This window comes from Colias philodice, chromosome 2 (genome assembly GCF_061535455.1).
Source record: "Colias philodice isolate Cphi_HAF_F1 chromosome 2, ilColPhil1 Martin Lab GWU primary, whole genome shotgun sequence".
In the NCBI taxonomy this organism is placed as follows: Eukaryota; Metazoa; Arthropoda; class Insecta; order Lepidoptera; family Pieridae; genus Colias; species Colias philodice.
The window spans coordinates 2,055,783-2,081,005 of NC_143087.1; the positions used below are offsets into that span (position 1 = coordinate 2,055,783).

Here is a 25,223-nt window from a genome sequence, read left to right on the forward strand (position 1 = left end):
GTACTTGTTTTCAGTCAATGTCTAAAACATATTTTGTTTTCTAACAGTGTTTTAAACCACTTGTTAATATTTATATTCGTGTCAAAAAGACTAGGTTTGAAATGCCGGCAAGTAGTATTTCTGAAAAAATACAGTCTTAGTAAAAAGTGACAGCATATCGCTTAAAAATAACTTGAATAGAATAAACATTCGTTACAGTTTAATTGTAGTAAAATAATTATATGTATAACTAGCGGTCCGCCCCGGCTTCGCCCGTGGTACATATTTCGCAATAAAAGTAGCCTATGTTCTTTCTCAGGGTCTAAAGATTGTCTGTGCCGAATTTCATCAAAATCGGTCCAGTAGTTTATGCGTGAAAACCATACATACATACATACATAATTACAAACCTTTCCTCTTTATAATATTAGTATAGATAATCATGTCCATCAGTAATCTTCTACGTTTTGTTTGTTCCTTTTGGCTTTATCATAGCTTAGGAGAAATATTTATCCATTTAAGAACTAATTAAAACCCTTCTAATATAGCATACTTCATACCATAATAAATAATTTTACCAAACCATTTTCAGCAAAATCTCTGACAACAATACCTTTGATTATCATAGATTCAGGATAAAAATTTACATTCCAAATTCACAATAGACTTCACAAAGCAATCGTTAATTTATGTACAATACGGATTGTCAATGATCAACCTGTCTCTAGCAATCAGTTGTTTTGAAAACAGATCGAAGGCGCGAAACATTGAACATTGGGATTATCTGAGTTATGTTTCGTTTATAGAATGGTACAGTTATCATGCTGGTACGTATTTTGGGGTATGAAGATTTAAGCTTTTGAAGTGATAATAAATAAATAAAAATTTCAGGTCATTTTTCCCACACACCACGATTTGATCCCATACTAAGCTTTTCGCTTGTGTTATGGAAACCAGATGGCTGATAAAAATAAATTAATAATTTTAAATATGTACTAATATAGATAATTAACACCCAGACATAGAATAAACATTTATGTTTATCACACAAATATTTGCTCTGGGTGGGAAACGAACCCACGACCTCTGGCTTGGAAGGTTCACTACAAACCAAGCCAACCGGTCACTCTAATATAGAAATGATAATCTATACAGCTCATAAAGAGCATCCACGATTATAAATATTTTGAGGGAGATGTTTTGCCACTAATTAGTGTCCTCACTGATACTCATCTAGATACATAATTATGTATCTAGATGAGTATCAGTGAGGATCTGAAATCAATGAACAATCTGTTTGAAAATAACATGATACGACAATACCTTTTAGTTCGAAACTACTATGTACAATATAAACTATAAATTAGTACCTATAGCTACATAATATCATTAAGGTATAAGCTTACTATGTATATGAATATTCCACGTTCATATATTAAGGAGTTTAGTTAACAAAACTTTTACAATAATTTGTCACGGTTTCAATGAGCTCCACAAAGAACACAGCTTATACAAAATACAACCACACAACTCTGTCACACGCTAGGCGAAAATGGTATAAAACAGGCAACGTTATGACCAAAATAGTCGCAAGGGAAGAACCGGGCGTCATGTTTAAATTTGCAATTCAAGTGACAACCCTAACTGTGCACGGTTTTTATAAACATAGAAACGGTCAAGTGACTAGTGATTTATAGTGGCTGAGTTCTGTAGGTTTGCGTCTTTTACGATAGTGGGTCTTAATTTAACTTTTGATGGTTCTTTCTTAATTTATTGGAGCTTCTGATGTTGCTTTAAATTTGATACTGTCTACTGATACAATTTTTTTTTTATTATTGCGATTATAATATTATAAATCTATCAGTCTTTTAGTGTATTCCTGCTTATCGGTATTACAATAAATCAACGTATCAATGTATCGCCGATACGTTATTTGCAATTATTTTGCTTGTAATTTACATAATTTTAAATTTAAAAAATAAATGCATCGGATTTAAATCCTAGGAATGCAAATGACATTTTTTACTTAGCTATTTTAGCACTATCAAACATTTTAGTTGAAATTATTTTTAATAGAAGGAAGGTTTACGGAACCCTAAAAAATGGAGGGATTGTGACTGTGAAAGTGGCGCGGAATAATGAACGGAGATCGATGGTTATGGCAGGTGCTGTTGGGAGCTTATCTTGTTTGATAATTTTGTTATTTTTTGATAAGAGTGTGGTTATAGTAAATTTTTAACTACATACCTACATAATATTATTTTCTGTTGAATGTTATGTTTATTGTTAAGCGTAATTTTTATTCAGGCGCTACATATTCAAGTATTTTAATATATGTGTTTTAAATATCGGACAAAATTATATTATTATTAGGTTTATTCACAACATTTATTTTTGTGGGGGGAAATAGTATTGTAAGAAAATACTGAATGATTCGTCTTTAGATAAATTTTACATTTTTGTAGAGCTTAAACTCTACCTGCGTGCTGAATAAAATAATGTAAACATATAAATTCCCAACATACAAGGTATGTATATCTATTATTGCACGCCTCATAAGCGAAGCGTTGAGGTGGGTACTACTGTCACTTCGCGCAAAACATCTGATTTTTCAAACTTAAAATGTCTTTATGTATCATACATTGCACTTGTAAGATAATACATACACACACATATTAAGAAAAAACACTATTTTTAACATTCACGATATTTTTGATGTCATTTTTGTTATTTAAACTAGTTAAAAAACAGTTTAAAAAAGTTCTGTCTTGGACGTCCGTGTGTCTGTATGTGCGGAGGATTTTCTTGTTAACACGATAGCGACCGAAATACTTTACTAATCGAGTCTTTTTTTTTTCTCTTACGCTTGAGTATGCTCAGGAATAGAACCCTTTCATTTTTCAGGGTCTGATTCGATGTGGTTTAATTGTTATTAAATAAACAAAAATAATAATTAATAAATAATTATTAAAAAAAATTATGAGGCGTGCACTTTTGGATTTTCCAAACTATTTTAGGTTGTTATTGTTACGTCAAAGTATACAGACCATATCCTCTGTGACAAGCGGTTTTGTACGTTATCGCTCAGTGACATAGGTCATAATTTCGAACAAAGCATAACAAGTAAAAAGTGTATTGTTTTTGAAAAATTGATTCTGTTCGTGTCAACGGTGAGATAGCAATGGATACTGCCTTCGGTGGCCTTCGGCGTCATACGGGCTGACAGATATAAACGAGCAGAGAACTGTGGATGTTTGAGAGATTCCCGTGTGCGTTTAAGGGAATTTCGATGAGTAGAACATAATATACTTATACTAATTAATAATACTTTTTTTGCCAAAACATTATACCTTACATAACTATTTATTTAACACTTTTACTGTAATGTGGTACTTTTAAAATGATAATATACTCTTTTAATATTGCATTTAATGCTCTGTATTTAGTGTGTTATTGGTTATATATACAAGGATTTTGTACAACTTTACACTTGCTTCACATTTTTAAAGGCCGGCAACACACTGACAATGTCCCCGGCATTGCTAGTGCGTATGGGCGGCGCTGTACACTTACATCAGGTGACGCGTCTGATCTTTTGGCTCCTCTTACCTGATACCCATCAACAAATTATCGACCCATACAGTACAAATATTGCCGCCAAAATAAAACCGAATTAAATTCAAATAAACATTCTATGAAATCCACGTTGCCGATAGGAACATAAACAATTTTTATAAAAACGTCAATACGTCAAATGAAATGGTACAAAAAGCTTGAATTACGTTTGTTTTGGATTTAGCAGAATCGTTCGGAAATGTTTTGACAGTGCTTCAATACAGGAACAACATGCCGTTTTGATATTTACAAATAAAACAGGAATATTTTTATGTTATTTTTATTGTTTAATTTTCAAAATAGGACATTGTTTCGCTAATGATAATACGCTTAGCGATTGTATTAGCATGCAAGCGTTATATAATTTAATTTTTGTTAGTAAAGTTATAGGTACAAATAATATGATACTTCGTTTAAATTTTAGACAGTAGACACGTTATAAATAAAAAAAATGTATAGGTACATTATAACAACGTAAATTACAGGTTTAGCTCATGTTTTTATCGTAGAGTATGAAGTTTCAATTTTAAAGACCGTTCACCGAAAAATATAAAATATTATAACCTACAGATTTTTTAAAATTAGTTCTGTATAGTTTTATATATGTATCACACTTTGGAATATTGATATTTATTAGAGCTATGGAGGTTTAAAATCACCTAAAAGCTATTGAATGTTAAACGTGTACTTACATAACTGATACGTTAATTAAACAATACATGTCTTAAAATTCTCAGTATTTAATAAGCTTAATATATTTTTTCCTCAAAATTAATTGCAAATTATATATCTATTTGTACTTAATATAAGACAGGAAAATAATATACAGACATGACTTTCGAAGCCCCTCATTTAGTACTCGAAAGTATAATAAAAGAGAAACATATTCGTCGTAACATCTCTTTGACGACTAAAGTTAGCCACTGTGGTTGTTAGAATGTGCTTATAGGAAAGTACACATACCTAATTTTTCTACATATTTAACAATCCATACTAATATTATAAATGCGAAAGTAACTCTGTCTGTCTGTCTGTTACTCAATCACGGCTAAACTACTGAACTAATTTGCATGAAATTTGGTATGGAGATATTTTGATACCCGAGAAAGGACATAGGCTATCTTTTATTGCGAAATATGTACCACGAGCGAAGCCGGGGCGGACCACTAGTTACATATAAATGTTATTCTTATGTAGGCATATAATACTGTCAATAAAATTTTGCACAGGTATGATATTAATGCATCCAAATAAAACAATATCTGATGCTAGACCCATAGAACTTTATGATCGCTCTTAAGCGATAATGATCGCCATGAGGCTAGTCAGCTCATTTTCCTGCTGCTTCTCGGCTGAGCTTCACTTGGCTGACTTAAATAAACAAACAAAACATCAAATCTTTCTCTTTAGAACATTAGACTACAAATTCTTGTTCAAACATATTTCGCAATAAAAAGCATGACAAAAGTGACCAATACAAGAACAACGCGTAGCCAAACACTCCAAACATATACAAATATATGTTCTTCGTAATAAGACGTAACGTGTGTGAAATGCTAATGGGATAGTGGTAAATTGACAAAGGACTGCAAAGTGTCGTCGTTTTCCGACTGACGGAGTGGGATCGCGAATACGTGATGAAAATTGTGATACAAACTTTATATTGGATTGGGCGGTTATCTATACTATTATTATAAAGATGAAGTTTGTTTGTATATATGCGCTTATGACAGGAACTAATGAACCGATTCAAAAAATAAGTACCAGTTATTAATAGTTGGATGTAGAATATGGTAGTCGGTATTGAATTTGTTTTGCAATGAACGGTTGTTAATTTATTAGATTGTAGTTGTAAAACATAATGAATATTAATTTAACGAATAAATCACGTTTTTAGAACCATCTAGAATCTTAATTTTTAAATTGAATGTTGGTTATGGATCACATATGTTTTTCAAACATTGTTCTATACCTTTACATATGTTTATTCTATTATAAATAACTAAACATTAATCCAATACTTACCGAAATTTATCGAGAAGTATTAATATTACGAGATTTCAAATAACTCCATAGCGATTTCACATTCAAAAATGCATTATACGAACAGTTTCCCAACCCTTCCTTAAACTTTGCCGTGAAATTTCCAAGGTGACAAAAGTCACGCGCTGAAGCTCTATCACAGTTACGTCCCTGAGGACACCACTCATCATTCAACTTTCTACCTTAACTCTTGAGAATTCAGTTCTGAATAGAATATCAAACATCCTTACATACAACCATTTGCATTGGAACATTAGGGGTCCCTCAAAAAAGTACTTCAAAATGAACTCCGTATACACATTTCAATTTAAAAATTAATTTCATAATTCATCCGTTGAAGAACTTTTGAAATATAAATAAGTCCAGATTAGTTTAGTTTATGTTCTTTGCAAAAAAAAACAAAGTTGAATAAGCGTTTAATATTTTATTTTAAGGGCTTCATCTTATCTTTTTTACCAGTTTTACTTGGTTTCATATTATAATCTGTAAAATATGTGATGGCGTAGAGTTTGGACTGGATTTTAAGTTAAGATTCCATGCCGGGTATGCGTTGCTTTTTAGAAGAAACAACACATTTTAAGCAGTATAATATTTTGGATATTATTTAAAAAAAGAAGTGAAGTCCCATGTCCCCTTGTGGGGTAAGGAGCAGATGCATTATACATACATCTGTTTCACTGATCTATTTTCTTTAGAGACAAGTAGGTGATCAGCCTTCTGTGTCCTGCCAGACCGAGACATTTTTTTTTCTTCGTCTCCACCGGGAATCGAACCCCTTGGTTCTACGCTCTCGCGTAAACCACTGAACCAAGGAGATGGCCTTGAATATTATGATAAACCTTAAAATTTTCCGATGGGTTACCAATCAATATACGAATACGTATTTATTTATAAATCGCTTGTTCAGTTTTTTGACTTATTTAAAATTGAATTTTTCATGTCCAGTGTCAGTTTTACTAGAATACTTATAATAAACATAGCACATATTTGCGTATTAATATCCTAAAATTTATTATATTCAATTTGAAACAATACTTTCTTTACTGCAAATAGTAGCAAAATATTAAATGAATTTCATGCATATTTCAATACAAAGCTATGAGTTGAATTTTTATGCATTTTCAATTTACGATTTCAATAAATTTTTATGTCGATTGTTTGTATTATTTATTAATCGTTTCGCGGCAGAGACTTCAATGGATATGAATATTAAAATGAACACTATTTATTATGTGATTTTTATAAAGAAATATATACTTGGTTGCGAATTTTAATTATAAAAGAAATGATTGTTGTAATTATAGTAATAAGATAAGCCTTGATTTCTGTCGTATTAAAAATTGCTTCTATTCTGAAATTTTTAAGTCGTAGTCGTTGTTGATGAACCTGCTAATTTAAGCGTATCGTAATAATTATATATCGTAATAATTATAGTATTGCTTCAAAAAAAATGATAGAAATGTTTGAGTTTTGAAAGAGTTAGCTCACAAATTAGGAATTCTTCGAACTGCCCGACAATATACCTTTTACATACTTAGAAGTTTGGACCGGCCAATTTATTGGGACCAGGTGCTAAAGCTTTCTAAGCTGGTACCATTTTCTTCTAAATTCTGTTGCATTTTTTATTCTTTATCCATTTATTTTTATTTTATAATCACACACTCTTTGCGTTGACGTGTATCCTACATCTTATTAGAACATTGAACTCAAAACAAATTTTGTTCATGTCAATTTTGTGAATCTAAAGTATCTTAAAGTGAAATTAATCTCTCTTACAAAAATCTGCAAAAAACACGATAGAGCTACTATTTATAAAGTAAATTTTGGTCCTATAATACAATTCAACATATTTCAAATTCAATAGCTTCATAACTGTCTTTTTATGTGTCACTTATTTATACCATTTGTATAAAGTCCCCCTGAATGACCAAACTTTATGTTAACTAATTAATGAGATACCTACTATGTATACCGAAATGACTAAATTCTATGATTAATAATTAGTTATCCTCTCTTGCAGCTTCGACGTCCGTGGCAAGCACCTCTCCGAAGCGCGGCACTGGTCAGCGCCAGAAGTCTTCGGGCCCCGGGCTCACTTTTCCACCTCCCCGTCCCCCGCGTCCCTCCTCGTTAGAGACGTGAAGCGCCGCGACGAGGGCGTGTATAGGTGCCGGATAGACTTCCGGAATACGCAGACCACCAGCTTCAGATATAACCTCACTGTTGTTGGTAAGTTTTAAAAGTTAAGAGTAGAAGCAGTAGGGCTCTATATGCTATGGAGCGGTGCGGGTGTACATGGTTAGACCTGGGTCTAAACAAGTTCAGATATAACTTTGCAGATGTCGCATAGACTTCTATACCACGCAGACCACGTGGTACAGAAGCGGCCAGGCACTTTATCATCTTATTAAATTAATTCTGCGAAAAATAATGTAGCACTCTCGTACTGCATTAGAATACATAATGATAAATTATTGTACACATAGTGTTATATCGCGTACCTCGATATATTCATCCATAATACACATATTATTACATAATATATTGTTAATTTATCATTTTTGAGTGAAGTATACCAAAATATAATGTACCCAGTAATTATACTAAATACTCCTCCTATATCATCATCCCTTTAATTAATTTAAAACCGTACAAACAACACCTGTCCCATCTGTTTTCTGTTCTTCATACATATTTATGTAAATGAAACCCAATGACGTCATCTCTGTTCCCACATTTACCGACGAATTTTCGAGGACCAAGTCTTCAAAGGAATGCGGTAAAACTAAGAACTGCGTTTAAACGAACGTGCAAAGTGAATTTAACACTTAGTTAAATATGTTTTCAATTAGCTGGAATTATGTCTTTACAATAATTGTGCAAGTTCCCTCTAATTTCTCAAGAGTACTAAATTAAGCTGCCGCGGTAGGAAACGAACGTGTATTGGAATTCATACGTATTCATAAACTAGGGCCCGTTTAATTGTTTAGTTTCTCACTTCGGAATGTGCAGTATTGTACCCGGCAGATATACGAGTACAAGATGTAAGGCTTCTCGAGAACTTGGCTACGGCTAGCGATAGTTGCGCAATAAAGACGTTTTCAGTTTTGTTATGTTACAGGTTTACAGTTGAGATTCTTGAGCAGTGGATACAATTTGTTTAGTTATTAATAACTAGAATTTCATAATTACACAGTATGTTTTTAATAGTAGATATTTTATAAATCGTAATACAAGTTATGATAATAATACTTGTATAGTCTACTCAAAGTTTTACTTATAAAAAAGAATAAGTATTTTTTTAATATCCAAGTGTTGTTATTCATTATATCTAAAGTGTTCTAGATAACTTTGAACATAATAATCGTCATCAAAAACTGATTAATTATTTAATGGTAATATTTAAAGTGTCCTAGTGTGCGACCGCCCTAAATAGCTTAAGGAAGCTCCACATAACTTATGGGTACGACTGAAATGTGAGCTTTAAGGCTTATTATTACACTCGGCGAATACTCCAGCGCTGTAACTTCATTTGGGTTATAAATTGGTTCCGTACTTGGAGTATAAAGAGCTACTTTTGCAAGTTTTCGGTCTTTAGGAATGGATATTGAATATTTTACTGTTTATTGCTTTTAGTGCTTTTAATATGGGATATTTTATATTCAATTTTACTAAAGATTATTCAGTATTCATGATGAGTATAAAGTTGATTAAACTTTTTGATAAATTTTAAGAAAAAAAACTTACACGAATGTTATAAAGAGGCAAAGTTTGTGACATTCTGATTTAATATAGTTTGTATTATTTGGATATACTGAACCTAGTTATAAAAAAAAACATTAAAGCAATACAAAGCTACAGGCGCAGTCAAGGCAGACCGCTAGTACATAATTTAGTTTTACTGATAAAAATATATGTTTTTCTTTGTTTTATTTGACATTTATCTCCACCTCTCACCTTCAGGTGCTGGGAATGGAAGCTATTAGCATTTTCATGGCATTTCAATGTAAGGTCAGACACATTTTTTTATATTCACTGCTATCTAAGCGTGAATTATACGATATATAACTTTGAAAGGGGATTAACGTGGTTTCATTTTATAACTTTTTAATATGTAGATAAAAATATTATTAAAGCAAGTCTTGGTATGTTTCGATTTAGATAGAAATACTATGTATGTAGTTTATTTTCTTTGTAAATGATAAAAATTAAAATTACACATCAATCATAACCATCTTGGGCTATTCAGTAGAAGCATTTTTATAATATAGCGGCAATATTAGTTTAAATAAAAACCGGATAAGTGCAAGTCGGACTCGCGCTTCTAGGGTTCATATTCAATCATTGTTCAAACATGTTTTTTTTATCAATGTACCTAACTGAAAATGAGTAATGCTTTTCACAATTTTTCCGTTATCTGTGCTATAAGACGTTACGTCGTACCAAATTTCTGATTCACGGACCCTTAAAATACAAAAAGTTTCCTAAAATAAATTATTGTGATCACATTCTAGGTACTTTTCCAATTATATAACAGTACAGTTGATGTGATTTTAACATGAAGCCGCTCCACAAACGACATAATTGTCCAAACAAAATCAGCATTAAACACCACACTCATTAACGGGTCATTGTTTACACAATTTATGATTTTAATTCAATATTTAATATAGCATTTGTTTAATAAATAGTGCCTATAGTTATATGCATCGTTATATATAGTTAGTTTATGACGAAAGTAACGAAGAATTTTTTATGAGGAATAGCAAAGATCTGTAGATTTTGATAGCTTGTATTGTCATGTAATTTAGGCAAACAGCATAACATATTATAACAAAGCATTCCATCACTAAAAGTCTAATAGAGCGGAAGATATTATTACACTGTGAAATCAAGCGTAGAATTAATATTGATCCCAACCTACTCTTTTCTTTCCGAATAAAATTTGTTTTTCATTTAAAAACTCCAACTCCACACTACAAAAATGTATTTTTTTTAATTATAACACCATACCAGTTAACAGCATTCCTTCATTACACACTCGTAATAAATACGCACTCATGACTCCCAATCTTGACGTAATCACTCGGCCTTGCCTCACCACGATAATTGGATGGGTCTTTTTAACAACGCCAGCTCGTTAGCTCCCATTCGTCGCTTTATTGAAATCCGATCAGTTTACAGCCATTCAATTTCAGCTGCTTTAAATTCGACGCCGTTTCCGCAGTACGATTCTTTTCCCTGGAGGTTTGTTGTTGACCGATTTAACGCCAAGGCTGGTGGGGACGCGCGTGCAGAACATAACGTTTTTATAAAGCGAGTCATGGTAGGGAGAACCGTTAAAACTTGATTTGAAAATTTATGTAGGTATGGTTGACTAGTATGTGAAGTAATACCTATACGACAATGCAAGCATAACATGTTTACGTGAATTGTAATGCTGTACAAGTGACCAAAATAAACCATGCATTTTTATATAGCTCGCGTCTGGCCAGAGTAATGAGTATAGTGCATAAAACGTTACGCATTTGCATGATATGCAACCGATCTAAGCGATCATGCTCTATTTCAGTCTAACTTGCAGGATAGAAAAGAGAAAGCTTCATCAATCAGCTGCCAACACGTATAGGTGGCATTGTATGCTCTAATAATAATTATTCATAATCAAGCCAAATGTATTATAAAAGATATCAAATAGGTAATACTACTACTATAAACACATATGTAGTTGATAACTTATATATCCCTTCAAAATCTAAAGAGTTAACGAATGGTGAAATTTAGTGCTCTATATTTGTTCTTCTTTGCTCTAACATCTTTTGTTCTATATTACTCTTAATTTAATTATACATTTGAACAGATCCATTAAGAATCGAATACATTATCATTACCCTGAACTGTATAGAGAAGAATAAACGAAAACAGAAGCGTGTCTCCACTTTCTATTTGTTCCTACGTGTTCCAAACTGATCGAACTTAGCAATTGAATTTAAGTTTAAATTTTGTTTAGAAGCCATTAAAGATCGGATCCTATCAATGCTTTGTTGTCCCAGCTTCCGTATTAAATGCAAATTGCGATTTTGAAAAGTTACGCTTTCCATTATAACGGTTTTAATTATAACATACCCGTTATGTCTTAATTTCCTTACCTAAAAGGTTAATGAATTGACACAACTTTTATTCAGTGTAGTCAATGTTTCAACCGGAATTAGAGGCTAAAGTTAGATTGGACGAGCCCACTGCGTCGAATGTAAAACCCAATTGGGCTTTGACGCTTTAAACGTAGCCCACCGAAATAACCCTCCTAAAATAGACAAAGATACTATTTCAGGTGGTGCAAGCGAAAAGGGACCTTATTCTGTTACACATAGCATTGAATTAGACGTTGTATATCCGCTCGTTCGGTAGCCTAATGCTAATAGAACTGAACTGTTAGCAATCACCTGGTTGTGTCTAGCTGATTAATTGCGTTCAGCTCATCCCATATTATTGTTTATTGCATCTGGTTTAAATTAGAAAAGCACATAGACGGTGATTGATCGCCGTTCGAGTTCATAACGCGTGGCGTATTGGTCGCCAAATCCTGTACAAAGGATGCATTCGAAAATTAGATGGATGTTTATTTTCTGGATCATTGATAGGTATATGTATAATATTGCAAAAAATACGAAAATTAAAATGTGTATAAATAGTGATAGTTCCTTACGCATCATGTAAAATATTGATCTGCGATGGACCAGAAAGTTAAGTTTCACTTAATATAGGCGTAGACACTTTTCTACATCGAAATTTCCCATCGTAAACTCCGGTGAAAAACATTGTATTAGTATATTCAGTTTATTTCAAAGAAATGCTTGAAAAATAGAATTAATTTTTGATATTACAAAAAATATACACTTTACATAATATTATTTAACTCAAATTCGCAAAAAATGCGGGTAGCTGGTTGGCCGTTATCCATATACTATTGATTACTAGAGCTTAAATTTCATTTTCAAATTATTTATTCAAGAAATAATTTAAAGCGCCAAAACATCTGTGTTATCGTACAAATTTACTATAGAAAGAGAACACACCCAGACTATTACTAGTAGGACCACTATTTAACATCGGTCCTTTACTTAACTACGTAGGCGTTTCGAAACAAATTAGTCCCCGAATAGATTATCCAGATAAACAGAAATAAGAGAGAGTACTGTTTGTAATTTCAGGCAATTTATTGGGACCGGTTTATCTTATAAATAAGAGAAATTTCGCCTTTGATGTTAGCTGGAATTATTTAGTTATGAATAATCAAATATTTTTGATAAAAGGGAATTCAGAAATATAATTAATATGTTAAGCTGATTGGATAACAAATTAAGAGTTGATGGAAACACAGCTTATGTTAAAATTAATAAATGATTTTATTATAAACTAACGGTCCGCCCCGGCTTCGCCCGTGGTACATGTTTACGTTTTCTCTACATAAGAACCATCCTCGTACTTCAAGGAATATAATAAAAAAAGAATTATCGAAATCGGTTCAGCCGTTCTTGAGTTATGCGCTTACCAACACATTTTGCGATTCATTTTTATATATAAGAAGATATATATTTAATACCTTGAGAAATAATTGGAAGAAATTGGAAAATTAACTCATGTCAATAAATGTTTAGACGTTGAACTTCTGAAACGATCTTAATTAATAGAATTGATAGCATTAATAGTTATTTGGGTATTGTTTATTGCACGCCTCATAAGCGAAGCGTTGAGGTGGGTACTATTGTCACTTCGCGCAAAACATCTGATTTTTCAAACTTAAAATGTCTTTACGTATCATACATTGCACTTGTAAGATAATACATACACACACATATTAAGAAAAAACACTATTTTTAACGTTCATGATATTTATGATGTCATTTTTGTTATTTAAACTAGTTAAAAAACAGTTTAAAAAAGTTCTGTCTTGGACGTCCGTGTGTCTGTATGTGCGGATCCTTTTTCTTGTTAACACGATAGCGACCGAAATACTTTACTAATCGAGTCTTTATTTTTCTCTTACGCTTGAGTATGCTCAGGAATAGAACCCTTTCATTTTTCAGGGTCTGATTCGATGTGGTTTAATTGTTATTAAATAAACAAAAATAATAATTAATAAATATTTATTAAAAACAAATTATGAGGCGTGCACTTTTGGATTTTCCAAATTATTTTTTAATATATGTAATGAATGAAATTTAACATTTACATTACCTATAACATCTCATTGAAGTGGTGGGTGTTTCTAAGGGCCGATTTTTCAATGCTTGGATAAAACTTATCCGTCCAATAAAGTAATACACGATAATATTAAAATGTCACGTAAACTGTCAAATACGGGCAATTAGATTACGTTTTTAAAATAGTAGTTTTATACATTATTCGACGAATAAGTTTTAGTCAAGCATTGAAAAATCGGCCCTAAGTTTAATAGATTGCACGTTTAGGAAATAAAATAATCCCCTCTGGTTATATCTATCGTGATCCTTTAAAAACTCAACAACTGGAATTAAATCTTGTCAAATCTTGGAGTTAAAAATCATGCTATTTATCCACAAAATATAAGGCGATTAATAATGGTGGATATTAACGACATGACCCATAATATGACTACGCACTATCTCCGTCACATGTACAATGTCTGTTTTTGATATGATTAATACTTCACTTATATGAGTATTATTATATTATTGTTAAGGTTACCATCGTTTTACAAAACATTTTTCGACAAAGTTCTAGAACAATATCTACCTAGATACTATGTGAGAGTAATCCATACAATTCAATAAGCGTGCAAAATCTCCTTCCCAACGTTTTTAAACGAGCCACATACTTTGTTTGTTCGCGGATTCGTTTCTTTGCATCGTATGAATAAAGTTCATATACGTGAATCGTTATAAAGTTTCCCAAGTTCGGTTCCCACGTATTGGTTGAGGTTCAAAAACTTGTCAGAAGAAAACCGCAGCTTGCAAGTTGTACGGAAATTTCAACGTTGTTCCAAAGTTCTGCTCGATTATACAAAGAGACATTTCTTTTTGTTAATTGCGTTTGCTTTGGATTAATTATTTGCTAGTTCCTAATGTTGTAGAGTTGAATTTGATGTGGTGTTAAAGTTGATTTTCTCATTATTTCTCTGTATAACACAAGATGTTTCGTTTTATGGTATTAAAATATTAAATTTTTATATATGAGTTTATCATAGAGTAATTTGAATTGCAGATATATTTATTATAGTTCAGGCACTTATTCATCTTTTATATTTTTTTAAATAAATAATTCAATGCTAATAAATTATTTGTTCTTTGAAGTTACGTATCAGAATTTAAAACATATCTTTTTCTAACTACTTACGCTTTTATAAAAAAATGGTATAACACGAAGTTTCTTTCATAATCAAATGAATAAAACATCACTGACCTATCACATAAAGAATGAAACTAAATCGTTTACTAACTTTTGTCTCATAAATAATTCAATGCTTTTTATCTTTTGATATCTAACAATATGATTGTAGTGGGGAAGTCATACGTTTCGACACATTGTGGTTAACTATTTTATACAGATCTTGATGTATTTTTTATGATTTTTATTGAAAATATAAGGAAATCCATAATCAAATATGTACAAGTACAATAATTATGCTTCCATCTTCGGTTTTTGGTTTATTAGCTTTCAAATCTATTAGCACTTTATTTACATTACTAGCTTTTCGTCCGCGGCTTCGCCCGCATTTTCAAAGAAACCCGCTTAGTTCTGGTTCCCGTGGGATTTCCGGGGTAAAACCTATCTATTATGATGTGTTAATACAAGTTACCCTCTATATGTGTGGTAATTTCATTGTAATCGGTCCAGTAGTTTAAGCGTGAAAACCATACATACATACATAATTACAAACCTTTCCTCTTTATAATATTAGTATAGATAACTCTTTCAATTGTTGAAAATCCCCTTGATAAAACTGGAATGTGCTAGATCTTAAAGAATTCAACATCTAACATCTTTATACTCACACTAGCGGTCCGCCCCGGCTTCGCCCGTGGTACATGTTTACGTTTTCTCTACATAAGAACCATCCTCGTACTTCAAGGAATATAATAAAAAAAGAATTATCGAAATCGGTTCAGCCGTTCTCGAGTTATGCGCTTACCAACACATTTTGCGATTCATTTTTATATATAAGAAGATAAGAAGAAGAATACCTGCTACCATAATATAATCAAAGTCTAAAATAGACTCTGTTCCTGTTGATTACAAGTATAATAGTTATAAGTTATGGTCTAGCTTAAAGATATGGTCTATAGAAAACTCTATTTGAAACAATTTTGTTACAGTACCACCAGAAAAGCCAGTGGTGGTGGACCGGTGGGGGCGCGTGATCAACACCACCACGCTTGGCCCTCATGAGGAGGGTGATGATGTACTGCTTACATGCCGCGTGCTTGGAGGTGAGTGTCCAGATTAGTATTATTAAACCGGCTAGGTACTTACCTACCTGCAGCAGGGCAATATTGGAATTGCACCCTTAATTGGCTCCTTAATTGTGATGTGTATAGGAAAGCATGGGCAATTTAAAGAACAACTGAAATTGCTCCTACCGCCGCGGCCGTGCTACAGAAATTGTTCCAATATTGCCCGGGCTGCAGGTAGGTACGTGAGTAGCCGGCTTTAGTTGACATATAACTTACACAAAAAAGAGGATGATAATATTATTATTTAATTTTTTTTCTTATTTATCTCTTTGTTCATTCATTTGCTCAAATTTGATTACAGGTTGATTGTTCACATAAAATTATGTACTTATAGTGATTCACGTTGATTATAATATTATAAGATAGTAATTTCCATCACCATATTTTGAAATAATGTTTTGTTACTATATTAACTACTAGGTTTCCACCCGCGGCTTCGCCCGCGCAGTCAAAGAAAAACCCGCATAGTTTCCGTTCACGTTGGATTTTCGGGATTGCGCCATTTTCCTGGGATAAAAACCATCCATACCAAATTTCATGAAAATTGGTTCAGTAGTTTAGGCGTGATTGAGTAACAGACAGACAGTCAGAGTTACTTTCGCATTTATAATATTAGTATGGATTAACAAATCCAACCTCCTCTTATACCAATTTTTTTAAATTTATACTTTAATTCTATTTTGTGCACTTATATACAGGATTATACGTTAATAAATCAAAGCCTTCTTTAAAGTTTTTGTCCTACTTCACAACGTCCGTCAAGTGTGCGCGTGATAAAGACAAAAGATAAGTTCCTCAGTCCCCTCTAAAGTGGTAAAAAGCGCGCCATGCGAGAAACGTTTTGCCTTAAGGGAAATATTTTTAAGGGTATTTTTTGTGACATGTTATAAAACATTGTGTGGGAGAGTAGGTTTGTTCATCACCCTAAGACAATAGAATAAGTCGATTGAATTTTTATGACTTATTAAATTTTTTACTTGAATTAGGTAAGTATGGGTAGGTTGCTATAGAAATGCAACGCCCCACTGCTCTATCTAGATTGTAGTCACCTTTCAGACTAACCCTAACTAACTAACGATGAAAAAATCTACCTGATTCCTTATGTAACTGATTCCTCTGTTGTCTATCATACATAAGGTTATCTATCATATAAGATAACATATCATATGCTATAGCATTAAAACCATTCTATATTTCTCAAGAATTATAACATACTTTTAAAAAATCTTCTCTTGAACCAGCTAGATATATAAGTCCCTTTAAACGGTTCACTTTATCACTTATACACCATTACTCCAAATGAAATTCCATCGACGTTCTAACAACGTTTCAGATGCCTTGGAACAGTGTTTGCAGTACAATAAAGTGATGAATTTCTGGTCCATGAGTGATGAATAATTCATTATATTGCTTCAACCGTATATAATACTGTTCTTAACATAGACTTGACGGCATATTGTGGGCTGATTGGGGGAATGGAATCCATACTAATATTATAAATGCGAAAGTAACTCTGTCTGTCTGTCTGTTACTCAATCACGCCTAAACTACTGAACCAATTTGCATGAAATTTGGTATAGAGATATTTTGATACCCGAGAAAGGACATAGGCTACTTTTTATCCCGGGAAATAGGATAGGTTTTATCCCGGAAATCCCACGGGAACGGGAACTATGCGGGTTTTTCTTTGAGTGCGCGGGCGAAGCTGCGGGTGGAAAGCTAGTATTAAATAAAGAAGCATTGGTTGGTGGGAAGAATTTGGTGCATTGTCCTTTATTGGAATTGCTTTAGCGTACGTAGTATAGGATTATTTTATTTAACTAAATAATAAATTCACTCATAATATTAATTCAAATATTAATGGATACATGTTGAGTATTTGAGATATTTAAGGATTCAGTTAGATACCAGTTTATTTTAAACATATTATTATAACATAGAAATCAAGTCATCTCTATCGTTACATAGATGTAGCATACCAGTAAAAATATTATAATTAATCTCAAAATCTTCAAAATCTTAACCAATATTAAAAAATGTCAAGTAAATCGAGTAAAGTCACGGGAAGTACGCAGTGTTACATAAGAAGTTTCAACTCAAAGTCTTACGTATTGGATACTGAATGTTTGCGCAGTTCAACTCGATATAACACGAAAATGCTTTTATTCTTTAGCACAAAGATTTCTTTTACGAAAATAGTATTATACACCTGGATCCTATAAAGCGACAACTTCGGACTTTGCAAGCGATTTGGTAATGGATGTATAAGGAAAAATTGTGTAGTAAAAAAGCTGTAAAATTTGTAAAATTACTTTAAAATCAGGAAACTGTAATATGATACAGAGAAGAATATGGACTAAGCTTTTTTAAAACAAACATTAATATAATGCTGTCTAAAAATGAATCTATCTATCTAATACAACATTTTCGAAATGCAAATCTTAAAACGGTAAAAGCGCTACGTAGTATCAAAGTTAAGATATTCCAGCAGAATATCTATACTAATATTATAAAGCTGAAGAGTTTGTTTGTTTGAACGCGCTAATGTCAGGAACGATTTGAAAAAATATTTCGGTGTTAGATAGCCCATTCATCGAGGAAGGCTTAAGGAATATATCATCACGCTTATACCAACAGGAGCGGAGCCACGCGGGTAAAACCGCGGAGCGCAGCTAGTTTGATATAAATCAGATAAATTTTACACTTAAAATGTCATAGTTTAAGCAATAAAAAAATCTTATCATGTACACAATTACCATCTATTTGGTCCCACCATCGACGACGATCTCTCACCCCTTATAAGAAAGAAATCATTTTCTCAAAAGCAACAGGCGCCCAAAAGGAAGTGTTCGCTTCCTAAATCCACCTCATTAGAACGACATCTGCCCTCCGAAGAATTGATTCTTTTACCTGTTCCTCAAGAAAAGCCTCCAATCAATTTCACGATTATGCAAATACACCGACCCTTGTCAATTTGAATTTTAACTATCTTATAATCAGATAAAATGGATAGACCATTTCTAACCAATTTACCGTAAATCCTGATTTAATAAGCCATCACTATGAGGGAGAATAAAATGTCTTCCATCATTTATTTCTGAATGTAAGATTTCTTTATTAGCTTCAGAACTAATGGATATTTTAAATTCTATTTTTAACAAACATTTCATTTCTTACTCTTCAGATAGCATCAATTATTATATTATACTAGCGGTCCGCCCCGGCTTCGCCCGTGGTACATGTTTACGTTTTCTCTATATAAGAACCATCCTCGTACTTCAAGGAATATAATAAAAAAATAATTATTAAAATCGGTTCAGCCGTTCTCGAGTTATGCGCTTACCAACACATTTTGCGATTCATTTTTATATATAAGATTCTGTTCTGAGAAAAAATATAGCTAAAATTGTAAAAAGAAGCATCATTAAAACTGAGAATGTGAACTAAATAACAGATAGACAATATCAATAGCTTTGTCTATTTATATTATTCTTTTTTAAAGTACTAGAAGGAAACTTATTCTGGTAAATACTAGTCAATCTAAAAATGAAAAAAATATCTTATTCTGGTGAACTAACCAATCGTTACAAGTCAACCTGAATTTATTCAGGAAAGGCCAATAAAATATCTCTAGTTTTCCTTGTTTTCGACAGTAGACTGGCCATAAAATAACAATATTGCTCTGACAAATTACCATCACTATACAGTACCTATAAAATTCATAATTAGTGCGACATTCTATTATAATAAGAGCGCTAATTAAATGCTCCTTGCTTCATTTAAATTTAATATCACTAATAGACATACCGCACATTATATTCTATTACCGAACTAATAGTGGATGCTAATGAAAATTCGATATAATTACTTAGTCACACGTATCGTGCGCTCTATTGTGGCAGACGAAAATTATTTGTGATGCGTCTATAATTGTATTTGTTTTGAATATTAATTGAAACTGCTGGCTGTTATGGCTTTGATTTGATTTCAATTATGAATGTATTTTTGAACACCTTTTTGTGGATTTGAATATTTTTTTATAGTTTATAGGTATTTATTAGAATACGTTGAAAATGGTAAAATTAACAAACTAATCTTTGTTTTCCTACCATTTTTAGTTAGTATACTATGAGCTCTATATATGACGCTACGATGCGCTATACTAATATTATAAAGCTGATGAGTTTGTTTGTTTGAACGTGCTAATCTCAGGAACTACTGGTCCGATTTGAAAAATATATCATCACGCTAAGACCAACCAGAGCGGAGCAATGCGAGTAAAATCGCGGGGCGCAGCTAGTATTTTGTATATTCGAGTGAATGACAGATAAAACTCTCGAACAAAAAAAGCGCTCTTCCTTTCAAGTATCAAAATTTAACAAGTATGAGTAAAAAGTTTAAAAAGGCCTGAGATTTAAGAAATATTATTTCTTTATTCCTGCTTGTATACAAATAATCTAAATCATAATTTATTACTGTAAAATAAAATACCATCATGAACAAATTCATTATTTCAGCAACGTGTTTGCGCAAACACCGAAATCTAATTTAAATAAGCATTGCTTGTTTAACAGAGTGGAAAAACGGTACAAGAGTAGTCCTTATGGTTATCGAAATAAATTTCAATTTGGCGTGTGATTATTGCCTCTAGGCTGAATTTGAGTACTGGAGTACGCTAGCTCGTGACCTGCTTTATTTGTAATTACGAAAAGGTGGAGACTGGATCGATTGATTTGTAGGATTCCGAGGTGAACGAAGACGAGAATATTAATTGCTCCTGTTTTGTATAAAATTCATAAATATCAAATAATGATTTTTCATCTGTAACAGCTGATTCATAAACGTACAATCTGCTAACAATATTTTGTCGAGTTTCAATTTCACTTAAATGATAAGCATAGACATTCTGCTATTGGCGATTTATATACGATTTATATATTATTTATATATTTTTTTTCTATTTTTTTGAATACGTAATTTTGAATTTGATATTTTTGGTTTTATGGCATTCGTCGATCGTAATCGATTTTTTTCTATTCTTTATAAATTTATATACGTAATTTTCATTTTTATTTCAATATTACTGCATTCAACTTAACCTATTAAGTAACACAGAACAATTTTATAGGTTTTGTATATGATACAAACAGTCATTTGTTTGAAATTATTATTAGATGTTTTATTTAAGAATGATTGACGTTAAATATAATTAGTCTCTAGATTTAAATTTGTCAGTTGATATACAACAAAATAACAAACGAAGACAATAAAATGAAATATTTATCATTCAGAACAAGCGAAGGAATAAAATAGAAATGCAGGTGACTCAAATGTTTATTTCAACATAATAAGACCTGGAGAGCTAGCAACTAATTTAAGGAGATGTCAGACAATATTGCAATACCCGAGATTCTAAATTACAATTGGATCTGGAACGTTGTATAAACTCATTAAAATTGTTAACTTTCTTACAAGTTAAGTGCACCTTTATTTGTATTGCGAATTGCATTTTGTCTGCTATAAACGAGAATTCAGAGGAATATAAGAGTTAGGAATAATGTTAAAAATTGTGAAGTCTCAAGAGTAAACTCATGTAGAATCTTCTTTATTATAAAGACACAAATATCTAAAGACATGGAGTTAATTATCCTCTATGTTCAATGTTCATGTCATGTTTCCCCTATTTATAACCGAAATAGATATGATTAAATAACCGAAAATGTAATGCATACGTTTCAACATTTACATAATATTCTAATAAATTTAATGTTAACTATTACACAATGAACAATCTTTACTTAAAACCATATAGAATAAGAATCAAACCTAATCACAATTTTATCTATACACAGAACAATAACTTTAACCGTTCACCAGTCCACTCAACCGTATCTAATTTAATGGGAAAATAAATTCGTCCTCATAAAATCACTCCCTCACGAAAACTAGGAGCATGTGCTAACCGATTTCATGAGTAGATGCATGCCCGAGCAACTTCGAGGAACTCAAATCCAAATTGAATCCATTGACACTTTGAATTAGATTGGACGCACCAACACTATTCCTGATTTAATTTGGCTAAAGTGGTTGGACGCAAATCTTACAGCGCCTCGTGTGAATTGCTTTCCGTGCTTTTGTAGTTTGAATTTCGTCGTCAACAAGTCTGTTATTTGGTTCTTAAATGTCATTTGAATTGATTTTTAAGGGTGGAATTATTCAATGTATTATTAGCTTTTATATTTTTTCACGTTGGTAATGGAAAATATTTTGTAAAGTATCTATTTTTTACAATATTTTGTAAAGTATCTATTTTTGTATCAAATACACTATAATTAAGAGGTGGTGCTTTCATCACGATGACCTAATTAATCATCATCAGATCGAACAATTTTTTTTTCATTCTTTAGGCTTTTATTTTTTTATTCTGTATTTACGTAACATAATTTATTTATAAAAATAGTAGGATGATGAAATTTTTCCTTATCTTTCTAAGTTTCAATTGGTGATCAAATCATCTATATGGGCATACTGATTACTGAAGTCCCGAAAACCTGACTGTTTTAATTCAACGTAACTAAATCCCTGCTAAAGCAGCATTACCTAAATAATACAATATTTAATTACACAATAATCTGGTAACATTATTATAGCTCATTCAAAAGCGTACTTATACTTCGTCATTAAAATATTTCGTTCTGAATATGTCCTAAGTACCATTACCAGCATGTTTGTTTAATAATGTTATGATGTTTGCCTAGATGACAATTTTATTTGGAAATGTAGAGAACACCAATTATAATTGTAAATAACTTTGGTCGTTATAAACTCATATTTCCAGATGGCAAATTAGAAATTTCACTAGATATTTATCGCTCTAATGCAGTTAGCATCGGATTTTGTTTGTAATATCAACTGTATCGAATTTATGCACTAGGTTGATTGCTTATTTAATTATTCCACTTCATCGGATCCTTTATTAAGATAAGTAATTTTAATATAATAGGTTCACTTCTGCCCATACATAACTGTAAATACAACTAAACGTTAACTGCATGTCCAGTTTTGCGTATACTCCCGAAAAATATTTACTGTCCTGACTCCTGATCCCATTGTATTTTACACCTTCTTCCGATAGCCTTAACTTCTATTTCAAATTGTCCCTTGTTCCAGGCCGGCCAGAGCCTTCAGTGCGGTGGCTCGTCAACGGTGTGCTCGTGGACGAAGAGTACGAGCACAACACCGGTGACGTCATAGAGAACAGGCTGATGTGGCCAGCGATACGGCGCGCTGACTACGCGGCGGTGTTCACATGCCAGGCTGCGAACTCGCACCTGGTCCCGCCGAAGGAAGTTTCTTTGGTTTTGGATATGTTTTGTAAGTATATCTATTATAGCTGGAAATATGTAGATTTGCAAGGCGCCATTTTCAGAGGCGCAAGGTGCTTCAAATTTTGTTGGACGATGGTGGTCCCTTACCTTCAAGCTTTACTACCTTTGCCTGCTTTATCACAAAAGTATACGTTTGAATCCACGTTCCCAGAAAGAAATCTTATTTGTAGAAATGTTTATTTCTGAGTGATATTAAATCGTCGTTTTGATACTAAATATCTTGAATATACCTAATTAGGAGAATAATACCTTGAGGGCTCTCTTGTTAACATTATTATTGATTTTAAAGATACTTGATTGTTTGTTTTGACTACATAAGAGGGCAATTATTTTCATTAAGTTTGGAAATAGAATAACGAACTTTTATATGTAGAACATAAACAACAAAGAGGAGAATAATCTTTAATCATTTATTTTCTTCACTCAAATAAATCTACACTTATGTTAAAAGTGGGAGAGGTTGTCTGTTTTTCTGGTTGCACGCCATAATCTCAGGAACTGCTGGTAAAATTGAGAAAGTATTTTTGTGTTCTAATTACCGAGGAAACCTAAATGGCTATAAACCGCAACGCTACAACCAAAAGAAGATGTTCCCTTTGAGAGCAAATGAACTATCTTCAAGTCAAATACATAAGACATGTGTATTTAAAGATCTCCAAAATACCACTATAAATATTGTTTACAGTAAGGCCGTTAACAGTAGAGATTAAGAAGCCAGCGGAGATGGGGGAGGGAGGGGTGCTCACGGCAGAGCGGAGGTACGAGGTCGCCTGTGAATCCGCTGGTAGCCGCCCTCCAGCTATCATCACGTGGTATAAGGGGAAGCGGCAGTTAAAGAGGATAACGGTAAGTTATAGAGGAAAAAAATGTTACAGAATTATTATCCACGAAGTTAAAAAGTACTTCTCATCCTACATATTATGAGTTATTTCAGATAATATGATAGAATTAACAATCCGATAAAAGTATTTCTTCTATATGTTATGTATTTTTGATGAATTTTTAAACTATGCTAGACGATATTTGGTGGTACAAAAACTGTAAACTTCCCGTAGGTTTGATACTCAGTGATAATCCATATACTAATATTATAAATGCGAAAGTAACTCTGTCTGTCTGTCTGTTACTCAATCACGCCTCAACTACTGAACCAATTTGCATGAAACTTGGCATAGAGACACTTTGATACCCGAGAAAGGACATAGGATAGGTTTTATCCCGGAAATCCTACGGAAACAGGTTTTTCTTTGAAAACGCGGGCAAAGCCGCGGGCGAAAAGCTAGTAATTAATATAATAGCAGTTTATTTACTAAGGTCTCATCACTATTATGGTATACAGAGTGCTGCGAGCCAAAGACACAGGGTGCTACAATAGAAAAGAGTAAAAAAGTCAGTCATTAAATTGTGCATTCAATGCAGTGTTTATTACTCGCCATAATTACGTGAATTATAAATTAATAGCGTTAAATAGGGCAAAATAAAACATCAAAACCATACATCATTAGATCACTGACCTGTGAAAGCAACACCGTAGCGAAGTTGTCACGTTATTATATGAATGCATTTACATGCTATCTATACATATAATAAAATCGTAGGAAAGTCAAAACTGTACATTGAATATTTTTTTAAAAGAATACATAATCCATGATCTATAATCGATATAGAAGCCAAAAATATAGTTTTTAGAATTTTTGTCTGTTTG

The 25,223-nt window shown here is 32.4% G+C and overlaps 1 protein-coding gene across 1 annotated transcript in view; it reads left to right on the top strand.

Moving 5' to 3' along the window:
- side-II (sidestep II transmembrane protein) overlaps positions 1-25,223 on the top strand; it is a 222,897-nt gene that overhangs the window by 72,591 nt on the left and 125,083 nt on the right. The window contains exons 3-6 of the mRNA XM_089709739.1: positions 7,658-7,866; positions 15,993-16,106; positions 23,301-23,504; positions 24,204-24,364. Coding sequence (XP_089565865.1) covers positions 7,658-7,866; positions 15,993-16,106; positions 23,301-23,504; positions 24,204-24,364 — 688 coding nt within the window. The remainder of the gene's footprint in view (positions 1-7,657; positions 7,867-15,992; positions 16,107-23,300; positions 23,505-24,203; positions 24,365-25,223) is intronic.